We start from the raw sequence: 18,212 nt of genomic DNA, 5'->3' as shown, positions 1-18,212 counted from the left end.
AACCGCAGCCAAGCGTGGCAGGGCGGCCGGAGCAGCCCCGTCCCAGCTGGCCCTGAAAACCGAGAGGCCTGACAGCTGGTGTGGCTTGTGCACTGTTCCACACTTTTAAAGAACACTTGCTCGTAGCCTGAAGGTGTGACTATACCACAGCACACCGAGTGTTTCTTTGTGATGGTTTTAGGTTTGCTACGGCTGTTGCTGTTCGTTGCCCAACAATAATGACAGGAAGAGCAAAGAGCGGGTAGAATTCCCTTCAGAGAACAGCAGGACCCACACCCAGCCACTGGAAATCCATATAAAGTTCATCTGAATGTCTGATTTCCACAGATTCCTCCTATCACGCAACCTGTTAGCTCCTCCGGCAGTTGGAAACCGAACTGAGCCAAACAGACCCACCCACCCCGCACGGACTGGCTTCCCGGTGAGGCGAAAAGCTGCACGAAGGTGCCACCAGTGGCCCCAGCCACAGCTGGGGGATGCCACGCACCGAAACCCGGCTGCGCTTTCAGGCCCACGCCTCGCTGTGCCGTGCCGTGCCGTGCCGTGCCGTGCCGTGCCGTGCCGGGGCGGGCAGTGGCGAGGCCTCTGCGGGGGGACCGTGGCACTGGGCCACCCAGGCGCACCCCCAAACATCGCAGTCCTCCGTACCCGCCCACCCCGGGCTCTGCTGGACACCGAGTCTTATCTTCTGGGTCTGCTGTTGCATCTCCTCCATCCACAAGCGCACCAGCTCGGTTTAAGGAAAAGAGAACCAGGTTCAGACAGCTTCAGAAGAGCGAGGCCGGCGCTTTCTCTTTCTGCAGAGAAGAGCAGCGAGTGCCACGTTTCAGGCTGCCAGCCCCAGAGACACACCAACAAGGAGCGAGGTTGAAAATTAACGCTTTATTAACACCTGGCGTTTCATAGTTCCAATAAAAGCTTGGGAAATGCGGCTGTCGGGGGTGGGGGTGGTGTGTGCTTTAATTAGTAGCAAGCGGTTTCTGCGGCCGAAGGCCCTCGGCGGCTCCGGCTGGAGGTAGGACCCAGCAGCCGGCGGCTCCCTCCCCTCCCCGGGCCCCGTGTGCCGGGGGCCGCCCCCCCGGGCCCCGTGACGGCCCGGCCGGGCCCCGCCCCGCCCCGCCCCGCCCGGCGGCAGCGGCGGCGGGCAGCAGCGTGCGGCTCCGCGGGGCGCGGAGGGGCCATGGGCTCGGCGGCGGAGCTGCCGCCTCCGCCACCGCCGCCGCCGCCGCCCCTCGGGGACTGCGAGCGGGGAGCGGCGGTAGCGACCGGCCGGCACCGGCGGCGCCCGGAGGAGCAGGTGGGTGCCGGCGGGTGGGGGGCCGGGCGGGCCGCGGCTCGGGGGAGGGAGGGGGGCTGCCCCCCCTCCCAAATCACCGCCAGCGTCCCGCCCCGGGGCTGCCGCCGCCGCCTGCCAGGAGATAAACCGTCAGCGCCTTTAGCTTCCCCCCTTCCGTGGCGTCGCCGTTACAGCCCGGCGGTGGTGCGAGCCGCTCCCGGGGAGCGCTCCATTGCGGCGGGGCTTATGCAACCCGGCCGGGCTGCGTGGGGGGCTGCCCCCGCGTGATGCGGGAGTGTCCCCCGCGGGTGGCCGCCTGGCCTTCCTCCCACCCCCCCCCGGACGCTTAGTCCGCGTGGATGAGGGTGGGAGCAGAGGTACCACGGTGGCCCCTGCACAGCGTCCCCGTGTGAACGTCTCGCTGGAAATAATTGAGGTGCTGTTGCCATCCCCGGAGTGCCCCAGTAGTTCACCTCTCAGCCTTTCTTTTAAAGAGATTGCTCACTTAAGTATTTTAAGCTGACAATCTCTTTATTACTTGTGAGATTGAATGCATTGTAACTGGAAAAAAATATCAACTCTTTTTTTTGGCTTGCCTGCTTTCTTCAGGATGTGCATTTTTATGGCGTGGGGATTGGGAGCGGGCTTTTTGCTTAGGGAATGAAAGGAGCCATGTACGTTTCCCTGTTGTTAATTGTAAAATGGCTTTCCACGCACTCTGTTTTGCAGACAGCATTGTCCAGGTACTTAGACAAAGGCAGTATTCTTAACGCAACTTTATTGATGTTTCATTTAAAGAAAAAAAAAAAAAAAAAAAGAAAAAACACAACCTTTCTCATACTAAATACTTAAATGTAATGATCCACTCTGTATGCCTTGAGTGGTTAAGTAAGAGAAATGTACTAGCACTGATAATTGCACAGGAGCAAACAGCTGCTGGAGTACATCCCAAATTAATTTCCAGTGTTGTTTAATTTGTTGTTTAATTTGTTAAACATTTCGGTTGAAAATTCTTAAGAGATGGTTTTGACTTCACTCAACCATAAGTGAGCCCTTTCACAGCTAGAGTAGCCTAACGTTTGAAAGTGCCTGGTGGAACTTGCCTGATGTTACAGCTAGAAGCGGGCCACTTCGGAAGGATGCTGGCATGTGAGAATTCACTGGGTGGCCGGTTAGGTAAATCAGTGCATCTTCCTTGCCCCTTCCTCTAGATAAATGGGGCAGAGCAGGGCACACACCTGAATGTAGGGTAAGGCTGGATGCGCTGAGAGGTGCAGCAGTTCCCTTCTCTGTGTCCACAAGCCCTTCTGCAGGGTAGTGCAGGAGAGTTGGAAATACTCGCTGGTTCCAGCAGCTGTCTTGCCTGAAAAGAGACGTTAAAAAGTTGCATCAGATCGTCTTGCATGTCACTGCTCTCAAACTAGCTGCAATCCCTCACCAAGGAGAGAGCTCCCTGCAGCTTATCACCGCTTCTCTCTCGGTGAGGAGTGTGGCGACATGGTTTCGAGGGATGTTACGGGCTGAAGCACTGCTTTCCAGTGTTGCCTAAACATGTATGAAAATGAAGTTGGTAAAGGTACTGCTTGGGTGGCCACAGGCACATTTGGCTGACAAACTCTCTTCCCACTTTTCTCAGGCACGGGTAGTGATCGTGGCCCTTTTTGACAAGTTGGGGCATAACGTTAGGGTAGTGAGGCAGAAATTTTAAATAGACCATGAGGAAGAAAGATGAAATCCTTCCTGTTTACTGGAAATGTTTCGGTCATAGTGTGGAGTCTTTTTTTCTGCATATTGAGGTGCCAGCAGCTGGACAAAGAATAAACTAGTTTTGGGAATAAGGAATATCAGTTGACTTTAATATACATAGAGAATGTGAATGTTGTATAAAATAACAGTAAAAAGAATTGTAGTTTGATAAATAGCATTTTATTTTTATGTGTAGGGGAGACTAAGGCTAGGTGAGGAGTTAGCGGTGTGTACACTTGCTGCAAACTTTGACATAACGTCCCAGATTCTCTCGTTCAAGAGAAGCACAGGCACGTAGCTTGATTTGGAGGGGCTCCTGGCTCATCAAGCCTAGTCACGTGCTGTCGCTTTTTTGCTTTGATGAGTGTGTCCAGATTTCTTTCAAAATAATCGGTTTCCCCCTGCCTTTTCTGCTATCCTGGGGGGGATTTTTGCTGAACCCTGCCATTCCAGCGGGCAGGAATCCTGTTTCCAGGGGGGGTCCTGACCAGGAGCCCCTCGCGTTGTCACTGGCTTTGCTGAGGGCGTTTGCACTGCTAACGCGACCACTGGTCCTCGGCCTCCGCTTTCCTGTGTTACGGTCACTCCTGAAGTACAAGTGTGCACACCACCCTAGTCTTACCTGCAATGCAAAAGAAATGGGGCAAAATCTGCTTTGACTTTTGAGGTTTTTTGGTTTTGTTTTGTTTTTTTTTTTTTTTAGTTGAGGATCTGGGGCTGGTAACCTCGGTGTGATTTGTTTTTTGTTTTGTTTTGTTTTTCCATTTCCTCCAAAATAAACTCAGTTTGTTTAAGATCATATCTGGTAACATGATGCTAAAAGAATACCTTCCTGACAGGAAGGACCTAAATAATAATGTATACATCCTTTAATATTTTTTTAAAAGAGAATACTCTATAGGAAATAGGTCTGTTGGAAATAGGTCTATTTATTTAATGCTAAACCCTCTGGCTTTAATTTTCTATTGAGGCTTATTATGTCAGCAAGGACATGCTTAATGAAATTACTGTCAGGTACATTTTTAAAAGAATAGAAAGCTGTTTTACTAAATGTTATACATAGCTTTTGGAATTCATTATTGCCGTAGACTATAGAATAACCTACTTCAGCGATTGGATTTAAACGCTGAACTGGATGATAATGTGATTAATATCCTTTGTAGGTTTGCATGCAAAGATGAGAATAATTTTGCTTGCCTTAGTCTTCAAAGCACTGTGGAACCTGGGTAGTTTCTTCCACCTCTCTTGTATTGCATTGCTGGTGTTCACAAGTGGCATGTGAAGGCACTGAAAAATTCAGCTGCTTCTGAAGCCATGGGAGTAGGTAGCTGCTTCACCCTCCGAGTTCACAATTTTTTCCTAACTGTTGATAGTTATTAGTCAGACGCACCAGTTGCCCTGTATTTTCAACATTGCTAGAGTTAAGGACCTGAAATCTCCCTTCTTAACCCACTTTCTAAAATAGGTTGGCCTTTGTCATATTTCTGCAGTCAAAATCTCATCAACACCTATAAATTAAATCATGAAATAAGAATAGAAAGGTGGAGTGTGTGCGAGTGTGTAATAATAAGAGGTGAAGCGAAAGTCCTGCGTTACAGTAGGGCATGGGGTGGTGTTAGCAGGAGACACAACACCCGGTCCATCCACAGGGACTGTGAGGCCAAGCTGTGTTACAGCAGGCAGATCCTGAAAGCTGTGGCACAGTGCCTCTCTTCTGTACTGAAAACTGTCTGTCTGGGCATTTATGGTTTTAGTCTTTCAGTCTGAGTTGAAGGCAATGGCAGAATTTCCAGTTGCTTCAGTGAGGCCAGGATCTCCACCTCACTCTGGTTTAGGATACACAGAATCCAAAGTGCTGTCTGACAGCTGAGCTAAAACTTCTAGAAAATGTCTAAATGCAGAGTTAATATGCAATACGTGTATTTGCAAGGAGATAAATTCGTTTAGACAATCACCTTTTCATTAACCTGAGTTTGTAGCCCTTTGGGATGTTTCATTATTATTTTGAGCATTGTTTTATCTCTAAGTGGAGTATTTTATGTTCTAACAGATGGGTTCAGACTTAGAGGAGCTATTACAAAAGAGTTTTGGTGTCTCCCATTGAGAATTATGTTGAATAGGTATGGATATCTTTAAGTTCAAGTTCTGAACTTTCTGAGTAAGTTTCTAATATCATTACTGTTTCTTCAGCTTGGAAAGAAGGAGCAGAAACAAAATTAGAGGATAGTATCAACAGCCTTGTGGTGTCCCTCACCTAAATGTTTAATTGTTCATTGGACTGTAGGATGGATGTGTGCTGTGTTACTTGGAACAGTATCACTTCAGTCATAAGTCAGTAGAGGCCAAGAATGTTTTAAAGTAAAATTGTATGTGTGGAAACAGTGGTGCCTGAGGCTGGAAACCTATTTCTAATTTATTCCACACTGAGATAAGCTGAAAATTGTAGGGTTTTCCTACTTGCAGTTGTTGGGATTTGTTTCCAGACTGAAAACAGGAGTATCTGACAGGGAGGGCTTAATGCCATATTTGTTTGGGCTCTATACCTAATTTAACTCTGCTGTAGAGGTTCATAACTACAAAATAATACCTGATAATAACTTTCTAAAAGGCATTAGTGGGTTTTCTGAGGCTTGACAGCATTCAAAGAAAAACAAAAAACCCCTTCAGACATACCTGTAGCACCTACAATAGACAGGATAGCATGCTCTGCTTGAGTAATGTGAAGATCCCATTTTCTTCAAGAAAAAAGTATTCCGGAGATAGAAATGAATAGAAATCTCTTCTCCTTAAAAGACAGCATTAACAGCTGTTGCTTTTCAGCAAGCCAGTGCATTGACATCATGCAGAACATACGGTGGATTGCAAGCCTTTTGCTGGGTCAAGCTGACCAGTTTTAGTGGGGGAACCTTGATAAACAAAATCCTATGGAAATTAGATGTTGCAGGTGTAAGGAAAATATGGATCGGAATTTGCTTTTGATCTCTATGTAAAATTGCAGCATGGACGGGAACAAGTTACAGGGACAGTAGTAGGAGCGTAAGGAAGAATGTAAACAGCAGCCTAAAATGTTGGCAAGAGGCAGCAGATAATAACACAGGGCCAGGCAAGTTTCCTCTCCTTCCAACCCTCCCGTGCTGGGTGCTTGTCTGTGACCCTTACTCATCTGGTGCCATACTAGTAGGGAAGTTTACTTCTGAAATTATGGGACTCAACACATAATTTATCAAGGGAAGCTCTGTTGCTCTTGAAGCCTTCTCTGATCAGCACACACACCAGTTCAGTAACTGGAAAAGCCTTTTCATCTCCTTAACATGAAATCACTCCTGGTACTTCAGAGTTTGTTCTAGCAACTGCCGATCCTGAACTTGAGTTGCTGTAAAAGCTGACTAAAGGGAATCTGGTGCAGTTGCTTTTCTTATGTTTCTGTAGAAACAAGCAGCAACATCTTGTTTCTATTTTATAAATGGTGTCTAGATTCTTGCTGTGAAATGAACGTTAACCCAATCTTTGTTTTGCAGTTTTTTTTTTTTTTTATTTAAACTCCATCTAAGTATGTTGCTTTATTGGTAGCTGTTGTAAAGTACTTTTGGTATTAAGAATTTTTCTAGTTTTCTTGTCTTTGCCTTTTTTTTCCCCAGGGGAACAAGTTAAACTTAATTTTTCTTTGCCTTGTTTTTCATCTGCAAGTAAGGTATGATTTTTTTCTCATTTCCTAATCCATTAATCTTTTCATATTCAAATATCAGAATAAAATCAGCCTAGAGAGATGACTCTGTTTTGTTGTTTTGTTTTTTGTTGTTGTTTTTTTTTCCTCCAGATAGTTGAAATTAATTTTATTGTCTTAATAGTCTGTTGGCTAAGTGTCAAGATCTTTTTACTGCCTATATTTACAAGGCCAAATACTAATCGTTAGTTTCATGCTAGCAAAGGATGCGAAGGGATATTGTTCTCTTCCTGCTATAATAGAAAAGGAAGAAAATCAGAAACATTTCTGGTAAAATTATTTGCCGTTCTTGGGCAAATTTCACTTTCTTTTAAACAAACATAAGAAGTCTTTTTAAGTATGAGAAAGCAGGGTGAAATCCTGGTCACATGCCAGGTGTTACTAGTAACGAAACCATCTAGTTTGCATATGTGGAGGAGTAGGAGGCAGCCCGTGCGTCGCAGGGTTTCGCGTGGGTGCCCCGCGGTAGGGTGAAGCTGTGGTTTGGGGAAAGAGGAGCCCACGACGTGGGGATCTGCAGTTCACCACAAATCTCCAGAGCCTGTCCATGGCAATATGCTGTGCCATCAGATGGGCTGGCTACCTAACTGTGGAGTACCTGTACCTGTCTGCTGGCTGGTACGTGTCCCTGGCTGCACCCAGTAGAAGTTGGTCTCTTATTTTGGAGGGGAGGGAACTTGTGGTTTCTTCCATCCTGATCTCTGTCATCTGCTTACCTGCTTCTCATATTTTTCTGTAAGATTGAGCTTGAAGTATTTTCAGTTTTAGCTTGCATCCTCTAAAAAGAAATTACGTTGTGAGGCTGTCTCTTCTGAACGTTAATGTTCCAGCTTTCAAAAATATAGGAGTATTTTTCAGTAAGCATGTTCTTAAAGTCACATCTCAGTAGTTTTTTTGACATTTAAGTGTCAATGGGCTTCAGCTATCAGACACACCACCTGTTCCCTAGAGTAAAAATAACCATGACTGGAGTAAAATAGATAGTGAGATAGTGAGCAATTAAATGCTGCAGAGGAAACTTTTTACTTGAAAAACAGGAAGATATGTGGGTAGGTATGTAAATACAATATCCCTGCATTTCTTTATTATCCTTTTTTTAACATCACATTTAGATGTCATTAAGCATGTGTTTGCTACTAAACTCAAAATAGGTTTCCTCTCTATGTAATGTGGAAATAATTACTTTAAATATGCCATCTCTTTCTTTCTTTTATAACTGTAAACGTGACCAGTTGTGGTCTGAGGTATGTTACAAACAATTTGGAGACGCTGCTTTTCTGTTTTGGAGATGGACTTTGTGGATGCCTTTTTCCTGCTCCCTTCTCTCTTTGCCTTCTTTGCCCAGCAGCATTTTTTCAATTGTAAAATCACATACTTCTACATAGAGAGCAGTCATTTTTCTCCACTGGACTTTTTTCCTCCATTGGTGGAGTTCACATTTGTGAACCCTTTTAGGTAGTTAATGCAATAAAAGAGAAACTAAGAGACTTGTACTCGGTTTGGTGGTATTGTCAAGCTGAGTGTGGAGCAGGAAATTTTCAAGTTGTCTGAGCAACAGAAGACTGCTGGGGTTTCTTCAGTTCATTAGTCATGAAAGATCGGAGGAGGGAAGTTACTTGGTTTGTTCTGAAGGACCTTGTACCTTCAGAAAAGTTGAATGGATTTTTTTTTCTAACAACCTGAATCTTTATGTGGACCGGGTTCCTTATGTTCATCCGCTTCCTTCTGCCACAGAACAAAGGCAGTTGAACTTCATCCAATTATTTTGCTCAAGTCGGTTACTTAGGATTTTTTTTTCCATACATGCAAAAAAGATCCCGAACTAAACAAACCATCTCAAGTTACTTAGGTTAGGTGTGGAAAACTCTGGACCAAGCTGCTGCAGATGAAATACCTGGAAGGCAAGACCGTAACTAGGGCTGTTCTCCTCAGGGCTGGTGCAGTGATGAGGTTACAGGACTGAGAATCGTTGTGGTCACTTCAGAGCCGTTCAGCTTGTGGTCCTCCCAGCCGTTTCACTGCTTCCTTCCCTGGTGGCCCCGTAGCACCTCACCCATGCCATGGAGTAGCGTGGGTCCCTCCTTTCAGACCACTTTCTTCTTTCCAGGGATGAGCCCCGGGAGGCCCAGGTTGTTCTGGCGGGGGTAGCAACCCTCAGCACACAGAGATTCACCTGCCGACAGATGTTGCAGTAGTTTGCCACGTGTGATCTGCACGTGGCCAGCAAATCCCCCATGGCCAGCAAAGATGGGGTGTCCTGAGCGTGGGCACCAGGCTGCATCGCTTGCCGAGGAAAGTGTTGCAGCAGTGGCCGTGCCCCTAAAAGAAGCTGCAGGGACTTCCAAGCAGAGCTTATTGGCAACACTGTGTAAAGACATCTAGTCCTTGTGCAAGGACATCATTGATACCATCCATCAGTGAGCTAGCATTGCTGATAGCAGGAAAAAAAAAGAAGCTAAATCTGTGCCTCCATGCTGTCTTTGATTAGCCACAGGAAAATAACTTCCCAAGCATGTTGAGTAGGTTTGTGACCCCTTCAGATCTGTTTGTGTTCTGCATCCTCCCAGGGCTTGGCAAAGTTACTTGGTGTGATCTGCAAATGGTCAGGGGCAGGAACTGTGTGCTCTGAGCAATCTGAGGGGAAAAGACCTTGAACTCACTGCATTGTACTTAGGAGGTGCCGACATAAATGACTGTGAAAAGTTCAGTGCTAACTTCATCCTTCTCTCTTAGTGAGTAGTACATGAATCATTGCAAAGATGGTTTCTTTGTATGGGGCGTATGTTCTGATGGGATCTCGTGTTTCTCTGCATGGTCAAAACACCCTTTGATGGGAAGGGGGTAAGCAAGAAAAAGTTCCTGCTGTCAGACTGGTGTGGAGTGGCCTCTGCTCGTGGCTTACCATATGCTTTCCTGGATTTAGGCAGCAGAGTTTGAGTGAATTTGGTGGAAGTTTGCCATAAGCAAGAGTAGTTAGTGGTCAGAATATGCGTAATTTTGTGTGTTATGTTGATGACAAACATAACTGGTGAAGCCACAGCCGGATGTTTGTTGGGTTCAGTAGGCTGAGTTGACTTTACCTTCTCTGTTGTTTTAAAGCTAGTCCAGGAAAACATTCAATTACATGGGAGATTTTTTTCAGAAGCACTTCAGGGATGTTCGAGCACCAGCTGTGCTGGAAGTGGACAGAACTTGTGTTTAGTATCTCCTCTGCGACCTCCTCGGAGACTTTCATTCTGGAAAAAGGTCCTTTTATGGCATCCTGCATCTGAGAGGGCACGTCATGGTTCTCCTTAAAACATCCAAGCCCCTAAGCCATTTGGCCTTAACAGCTGGATAAATTTGGTTACACAGTTTCCATAGTAAAGTTTCTCAGTTTGAATCTTGGAGTTCTGACTTTTGACGGTGAATGGTGGGAGACATCAGACAACAGCTGAAGAAAATACCATTTTGAATAGGGAGAGAAATTTTATAACACCAAACATCTGAAGAGACAAGAGGGGACTGGGTGCTTGTTGGGAGCCTTTGGGTAGAGCAGTAGGCTTGTGAAGAACATTGTGCATACGTGCTGAGCAACGGGACAGATTAGACACTTCATTCTGTTTCATATGATAACTCTGTTTTTAATTTTAAATAGTTTAAAGTCAAAAATAGAAACTAAATATGAAATGGAATATGGAGTACTATGTCTATCTCTGGAGCACCCAGCACAGGAAGGACATGGACCAGCTGGAGCAGGTCCAGAGGAGGCCACAAGAATGATCAAGGTGATGGAGCAACTCTCCTCTTGAAGACAGAGAAGCTGTGGATGTCCCCTCCCCTCCCTGGAAGGGTTCAAGGCCACGTTGGACGGGGCTTTGAGCAACCTGATCCAGTGGAAGGTGTCCCTGCCCATGGCAGGGGGGTTGGAACTAGGTGATCTTTAAGGTCCCTTCCAACCCAAACCATTCTATGGTGAAATGAAGTCTGGAGGTGCCCCCTGCATAGTATGTGTTTTAGCTATGAGAAAGAGAGCTGCTGTAAAGGTCTTGAAAGCATGCCTTCCCTGGGGCTAGTGCAGCTAAAGAAACTCCACTCCCTCTTGATATGCAAAAAAATTCTTAGAAGTTATGAAGCCAAGGCTGGGTTGTTGATTTTTAAAACTAGCAACTTTGAAACAGAAACTTACTTTGCTTTTACATGAGGAAGCTCTGTTTTGCTGTGTGGGTGGGGGGGTGGGGTGTGTGCTGCTCAGAATAGGTACATTTCTCTTTCCGTGTTTTTCTGTTATGGTAGTCTCTGTCTAGCTTGAGGCTGATTCCGCAAGATTTAGTATGAAGATAGTCCTATGGAATTAAGAGTCAGTTGGGAACTGTATGCTTGCTGAAGACAGCCAATTTCTAAAAACATTTAGAGAAGTACTTTTGGGGAAAAAAAAAAAAAAAAGTATTTGGTTTGAAGGTTATGCTTTGAATGCTACTGGCACACGTGCAGGACTGCATGCTGGTTTACGATCACCCTGAAAATTAGTGAGGGAACTTCTAGCTTCAACATTAAAGCTTACTTAGTATTTTTTAGTAGTTTGGAGTATTGTAACATTACTGGTGTTTGCATTAAGGGTTCTATTTTAGCTATACCTCTGAAGAAACGTATTTGTCCAGCATGTGAAATACTATGCAGTAGTAAAGAAAAATATGCCATCTGTGTTTTACGGCTGATCATCTGTTTTCAGCTTGACTAGTTTTTTGCTGAGTTGCCTGAGGCAAGACACACTCAGCGTGAATTAACTGAAGCAGACTTTGAAATCTTGAGAATTTCCATGATCGTTCTGAAAGATTCTTGTAAGCTCTTGAAAATATTTGGAAAAATAACTTGACACTTCTTTTGCAATTAAACGCACAGTTGTCAGTCTCTGTGCCTAGTAGCTTGCTTTGTATAATCGCTATGGGGATTCATGCATCTACCCTTGTTTGAGAAGGAAAGGGTGAGTCTTGCTTAAAAAAAATAAAAAAAAAAGACCCGGACAGCCTAAGTACTCTGTACCCTGCTTAAGAGACTGTGTGCAACTTCTTGCTGTTAGCTTATCAAAGCAGGATGGAGCTGCCAGGGAGATCCCGTGTCTTACAGCTGCCTCGTACCAGTAGAGACGTTGGTGTGGTCACATACTGGGCCGGAGAGACCTGCATCTGCTGGCGACCTCCTGGGCCGTTGCCAAGAACCATTAATAATCCAGAGGCAAAGAAGTAATTTGTTTGTTTTCCGCCCTCCTGGTTGTACTGGCCACTGGCTCAAAGCCTAAGCTACCTCGCTAGAAAATGTAGTGATTTCTCCTGCACACTTTAGCTGTTTCTCGCAGAAGTGGTCTCTGAGCTCTCATCCCCTCCGCCACCATCCCGTAGGCACATGCTCCCTGTGGTCTCTGTGTGCAAATAAACATATTTTCCCTTCCCAGCATGTGGTTTCTCTTTTCCCTAATTGTTGTGATCAAAATATCACCTAGGCTAACAGTTTGTCTCCCTCTGCTCTTTGGGAATAGTGGGATGAGAGTTCTTGCAATAATGTTGTGCTCCCCGGGGTGGCAAGCCCCCTGCCCTGCTGAGTCTGCAGGGGCTCACAAGAGGCTTTGCCTTTCTTGAAGAGACTTATCTTGAAATACTGGAATTAATGAAGAGTCAACATTTATTTGAATTAAATAAAGCACAGTTGAAGCCAAAATGCTGAAAACTGGAGTTTCCATAGCCAGTGAGGGGGAGAAAATGGCCTCAGCCTGAGAAGCAGGCTGAAAAGAGACAAGGCAGTGGCTGCCAGTACATAACCTCCAACACTGCAGTTTTCCACGTTCAGGCTCATCTGCAAAACCGCAGAAAAATTGAACACAATATTCATTACTATTTAGGCTTCCTGCGCCCCTCCCTTCCTGGGATTCAGTACTGAAGCTTAAACCAAAATCTTTATGAATAAGCAAAAAAAAAAAAAAAAGTAAAAATACACAAGCACACACAGCTGAGGTACTGTAAGGAGTTTTGTTGGAGTTTTTATTCAGTAGCAGCTTTGGTACTTTACCTAACCTTCATTTAGTCAGAAGGTTCTGCATTGTGGCCTAAAATCTGACCTAGAAAAAAAATATTAGCTTCCTTTGGTCTTTGCTGGATATTTTGCTGTGGGAATGGGAATTCACTTTATTACTTTTTCTCTAATGGAGAGCCTGGCACTGCTGTGGAAGGAAATTTCTGTTTCTCTGCTGAGACCATGCTGTATAACCAGGGTCTCAGAATAGCTTTCATCCTTGACAGAACTAAAGATATGTGTTTGCTTTGAATCCAGGAGTAGACTAATTGCACATGGAATTTGCAGGCAATTTGTTGGACTTACTGATCAGTTGACTGAAATATTGATGAGTATCTGCTGCATGTGTTTCATTGCTGCCTAATGGAAGGATTAGAAAGCTCATGTTCATCATCTTGAAAGCGTGTTCGCCCTGTCATACCCAAGCACAAGGTAGTAAGGTTTTGTGCAAAGCATCTCTGGGTACTGGAGAATGAGAGATGGGATTTTAAGCTCTATTCTAGTTACGGTTTACATGCTGAAACAGTCGCATGTTTTCTGCAGTCGCATGGTTCTTAAACATGGTGTCTTTATCTAAAAATGTGCTTCTGCCTTCCTATGCATTAGCCCTATCATTTTTCTTTCTGGGAAAAGCGCAGAACCTGTTTCCCCCTACCCTTGCTCCTTTGTACCACCACCTTGCATCTGTGCAGTCCTTGGGTCTGTCTTCCTTTGCCTGACTTCCGTGGCTTTCTGTGACAACATCGGGATGGATGTTTGCCTTCGTTCTGGTCGAATCCAGTGCCCCTCTTTCAGTGGTGATAGTAGCCCTTTAGTTCCCTGGGCTTTGGTGCAAAATACCTTATAGTTTGTGCTTAATAGTTTTGTATCGTTCTTGTGGTTCTGAAGTTATTCTGGAAATAATTTAGAATAAATCTACTTCCGTCAAATCCCCTCCCTGAAATTACAGGCATCTAATACCATTTTGATGGCCCTGACATCCACATTGCACAGACAGGTAAGATGTATGACCAGCGGGAGAGCTTTACCCTTATAGAGTGGCCTCTGAAGGGAAGACAGGCTGTCATATGCTTGTAGTGTCACTTCTGATGTCCCAAGTTTGGACAAGGGAGTGTCATCTGTAATGTTGTGCTGAAGTCACAAGCTATTTGGGGGTAGCTTTATTGCATGTACATCTTATTTTTACGCATTCATACAGAAACAACTGAGACTTGTTCAGAATCACAGTAATAAGAAATGATTGTACAACGTGTTTTCTAATTTTTTTGTCTGCAGGTCCAGCAAGAACAAAGAAACCACACCGCAGAACCTGTAATAGATGACTATAAAAAGATGGGGACTCTCTTTGGTGAACTAAACAAAAGCCTTATCAGAATAGGCTTCACGAGGATGTACTTTGGAGAACGGATAGTAGAACCTGTAATAATTATATTCTTCTGGGTTATGCTCTGGTTTCTTGGCCTACAAGCTCTTGGACTGGTTGCTGTTCTGTGCCTTGTCATTATTTATGTACAACAGTAGAATTTTTATAGATGCTGTCCGGATGATGTATTTCAACACTGTCACTATGTCAGTGGATTTAAGTAAATGGGTGACACATGAAAAGCTGCAATGCTTTGAATTGCATTTTGCTGAACTTCCAACATTTGGGGTGATGGAGGACTAAAATGACATATTTTAAGCAAAGTCAGCAGTGCCCTATGACATCTTTGAAGGGCAAAAAAGATGATGTTTATAATGTAATGGTTTCCAATGTACTATTTTCTGCACTCTCGGGGCCTTAGTCTAAGGATTGGCTTTTTGTTCCCCCACCCTCACTCAATGTACTTGCTTTGTATAGTGAAAATTTCCTGTCTGGTTTTAAGAGGACGCTTGATGTGTTTGTCCTGTTTCACTGGGGGAGTGTGTATGTGTACAGTTTGTTCCCTGAATCTGCATAATTTTCTAGTTTTTTGCTGAAAAGTTAAATCTGCACAAGGGAGGTTTGCTAACAAACCTACAATGACAAATGTTCATAAGGTGAATACAACTTCTCAACACAAAAGCATCTTTGGTTAGTATCGTTTATAGCAAGCTTTCCCCCAGGAAACAAGGTATACCAGCAAAATGCTTTTATACTAATATTAGTGATTTCACACAAGGCTTCAGCTATTTTTTAGGAGGAATTGCAGTCCTGTATTGGCCAAATGGTCTTAACATACATAGCTCTGCCTTGGTTTTGGAAGTGTACTTGGCTCCTGCTCGTATTTTTCTTTCTTTCCTTTTTTTTTTTACTTACTCTTTCCCCCAGCCCTCCTTCTGAAGATAAACATTTGGATAATTCATGGACTTTGTAGGTAGTTACAGCTGCAGTATTGGAGAGTTGCCATTCCCGACGGCAATGCTAGAATACTAGCTGCTTCCTCTGGGTCGTGTGTGAAGTGTGTGAACAACCAGATAGCTATCAAACCAGATCTCTTAACGCTTCCCTAATTTGCTGTGGTGTGGACCCAACACGAGCTAGCAGCTTTGTGTACATAACCAAATCAAACCTGTTTCCTCATGCAGGGCAAGAATGTAGTTGAAATCAGGTGGTCATTTTATTTAGTAGTCTTAACTGATTCATTTCCATGCTAGGCGACCAAAATACGTATCTGTTGGTGCGTGCCATGGGCAATACAAATCAGAGAATAAGGATATGTACATTCAGGAGTAGGTGTAAAATTTACTCTGCCTACCCAGGAGCCCCACCGGGGTGTATTGAATATTTCTAAGTTGAATGTTCTCATTTAAAGAAAAACAGTAAAATGAGACAGAATCTTTACCAAATAGGCTACCAATTTAATATTTGCTATACGTTACTTTTAGTAAGAAACTTAATTGCAAAAATAACTTCATCTGCGGTAGAGTGAAATTATACATTTACTTAAAGAAATGTAATAGAAGATGTGGAATTTACAGAAAATTACTTTTGCAGTGACTTTTTTTCCTAAACATTTTTATACTAGTAGAGATCAACAATAGATTAGTTGAAAATGCTGTCTTACCCAGAGACTTTTGTAGTTAAGGGGAACTTCTCTATGGTCCCAGTCCTGCAACTGGATTCTCAAGGCTGATTTTATGCCTACATGGATCATGCTGGTCGCTGGGCTCTATTTCCAGGATCCTTGGCCCCAGTCCTTACAGACTTTCCTATTAGTGAAATAATTGTTGTTTAGGGCAGTGAAGGCCCAGCTCCTTGGAAGTCTTTATGTGCCTAAATGCCATCTGTAGACACGTCTCTGTGCTTTTCTAATGAATGTGTAGTTACCTTCTGAGGAGCCAGGTCTCCTCCCCAGATCTTCAGATGACCTTGACTGTGGACCCGAGGGGCCCTGCTGAACCGGCAGCACTGCAGGGGAGCGGGACTGGGGCCCCCCTGCCTGTTTGATGGCAGCCTGTGTTGGCTGGCACCTAGTCAAATAGTTGTGCTGGTGGCAGGGAAGCGTTTGACAGCAGGAGGTGATCCTGGATACAGGGGTTTGTTACTGACAGCAAACAGCAGGTACAGGCTGAACCCCGAGGCGGGAGCTCTGTACTCATAAGTGCCTAGGGGTAAACTTCGGTTTTGTTTGAAGTCCCTTAGAAGGCAGAAAATCTGTTTACACCTTTGCATATTTGTATAGATATAATGGTGGGTTTGTGCGTATCCTTCTGTATAAGGGCTGTACTACAAAAGAATCTTACCATCAAAAAAAAAGAATCCTTCGTTTCTTCCCACAGTCAAGTTACTGTTCAGAGGATCTCATCCAATTCCTTTTGTCCTGTAGGAAGAAGTGTCTCTGTGATGTCCTTGTTGCAGTAGTACTCTTGTGTAAAGACACTGTGCTGTGAGATGGCATGCAGTATCCCCTTGAAATGGTGATTTTGCTCTGTATGTAAGGAATGGGGAATAATGAACCAAGGGTGTGACTGACAGGTTCGCTGAGGACATTGTTTATATGCATGTAACCTTTTATTATGTGCATAACTATGACTGTTTTGCTCATTAAGTAATTTTTGTTGTTCTTTCAATGCTTGTATACATGTACTCTAGGGAAAGGAGCTTTTGGACTAAGATTGTATACAGTGAATGTTTTATATGGTTTCTCTTCAGGGTAATTTACTACATCTTGTCTTTCGTAGAAGTTTTTAATTTTTAAAAACCTGGAAAAACAGCCCTCCTAATGGAGTTAGGTTGACTGAAAATGAAAAATAATGTATTACATGGAAGATGCCCCTCGCCTGTTTGGTTTCATACATTCCAGTGTATATAAGAATATGGACCGAATCATCTGTCCTAATTTTGTGCTATTGCTATACTAGCTCCCTGTTGTTTGCAGGAAACGAAAGAGGAGTTAAGGAAAAAAGGGGAACTGGGATAGAGTCAGACATAAAGAGTGGCAAATGGAATGTGGTGAAGTGATGCATATATGTGTCAAAAGAAATCTGATCATAAATGTGTGCCAAAAGTGAGGAGGGAGTGGATGAACAGTCCTTGCATTGTGTTCTTCCTTTCATCCAGATGGAGTTTCAAGACCAAAGAAGCACCAAGCATTCAAAGGATTTCCCTAGTTAAAAAAAAAGAAGTTTAATTTTTTTAAAAAAAGGACATTGTTGTTTATATGGTAAAAATTGATAGTTATTTATATTGGTATATATGATGACTATTCTTGATAGAACTGAAAGCACCTTTATGCATGTGTGTAAGACTGTATGAAGGAATTATGTTCCTTAAAGCTGTGTTAAGCAACAAATTATGTAATTCCTGTTGTTTAGTGTAACATATTGGAAGCTTTTTACGTAACCTCTGTTTTTTAAAGGATGGGCTCTTCAGTAGTGACTGTTTCACACCCACGAAATGCATAAATGTTTGAACTACTGTGTACAGAGAGGAAACTCTACGTATAGGAAAATCTTGGAGAACCCTGTTTGCACTGAAAAATCATCACATTGAAACTGTCCATATAAAAAGGAAAAATCATTTTTCTTAAAGACTCCATATTAAATTAATCCAATGGAAAGCACTTTGCTATTCTTTCTAATAAAAAGTATTGCTATCAATGAGGACCGTGAATTGTGGTGCTTTGTTCAAGGTTACTTGACTCCTTTCAAAATTTTGTGGTAGGCCCAGATGAAATAGGGCAGCATTCAGATATCCACTGCAACTTGCAGCTAGCAGGGATATAATTGCAGTTCAAAAGCTGAATAAACTGCAACAGGTCTCTATGATTGAGTGTGCAGCAAGTTATGCTGAATTAAAACAAAAAAAAAAAAAAAAAAAAAAGAGTAGTAGAGCTAGATGTTAACAAATAATGGCAACACCATGGTGTAAAGTAGCTTTTATTTCACAGCATATCTATTTTGCATCCAGAGCAGCGTCTGAAGGAACCAGATGTGATCAGGGGTATACAAAATCCTTTA

The 18,212-nt window shown here is 43.7% G+C and overlaps 1 protein-coding gene across 1 annotated transcript; it reads left to right on the top strand.

Moving 5' to 3' along the window:
• Positions 1-1,144: 1,144 nt before the first annotated feature.
• Positions 1,145-17,852, top strand: FAM241A (family with sequence similarity 241 member A). The gene is made up of 2 exons (XM_042797006.1): positions 1,145-1,297; positions 14,067-17,852. The coding sequence occupies exons 1-2, from the start codon at positions 1,181-1,183 to the stop codon at positions 14,310-14,312; spliced, it is 363 nt and encodes a 120-aa protein (XP_042652940.1). The 5' UTR covers positions 1,145-1,180; the 3' UTR covers positions 14,313-17,852.
• Positions 17,853-18,212: the final 360 nt, after the last annotated feature.

Source organism: Tyto alba, unplaced genomic scaffold (genome assembly GCF_018691265.1).
Source record: "Tyto alba isolate M040663 unplaced genomic scaffold, T.alba_DEE_v4.0 Super-Scaffold_23, whole genome shotgun sequence".
NCBI classification, from domain to species: domain Eukaryota; kingdom Metazoa; phylum Chordata; class Aves; order Strigiformes; family Tytonidae; genus Tyto; species Tyto alba.
Note: the sequence above shows the minus strand (reverse complement) of the source record. Positions and strands in the feature narration are given on the sequence as shown.

Bases quoted from the DNA above. Each gene is read 5' to 3' on its own strand.
- FAM241A (XM_042797006.1), top strand. From the start codon at position 1,181: ATGGGCTCGGCGGCGGAGCTGCCGCCTCCGCCACCGCCGCCGCCGCCG. The intron at 1,298-14,066 runs GTGGGTGCCGGC...TTTTGTCTGCAG, and splicing joins GGCGGCGCCCGGAGGAGCAG to GTCCAGCAAGAACAAAGAAA.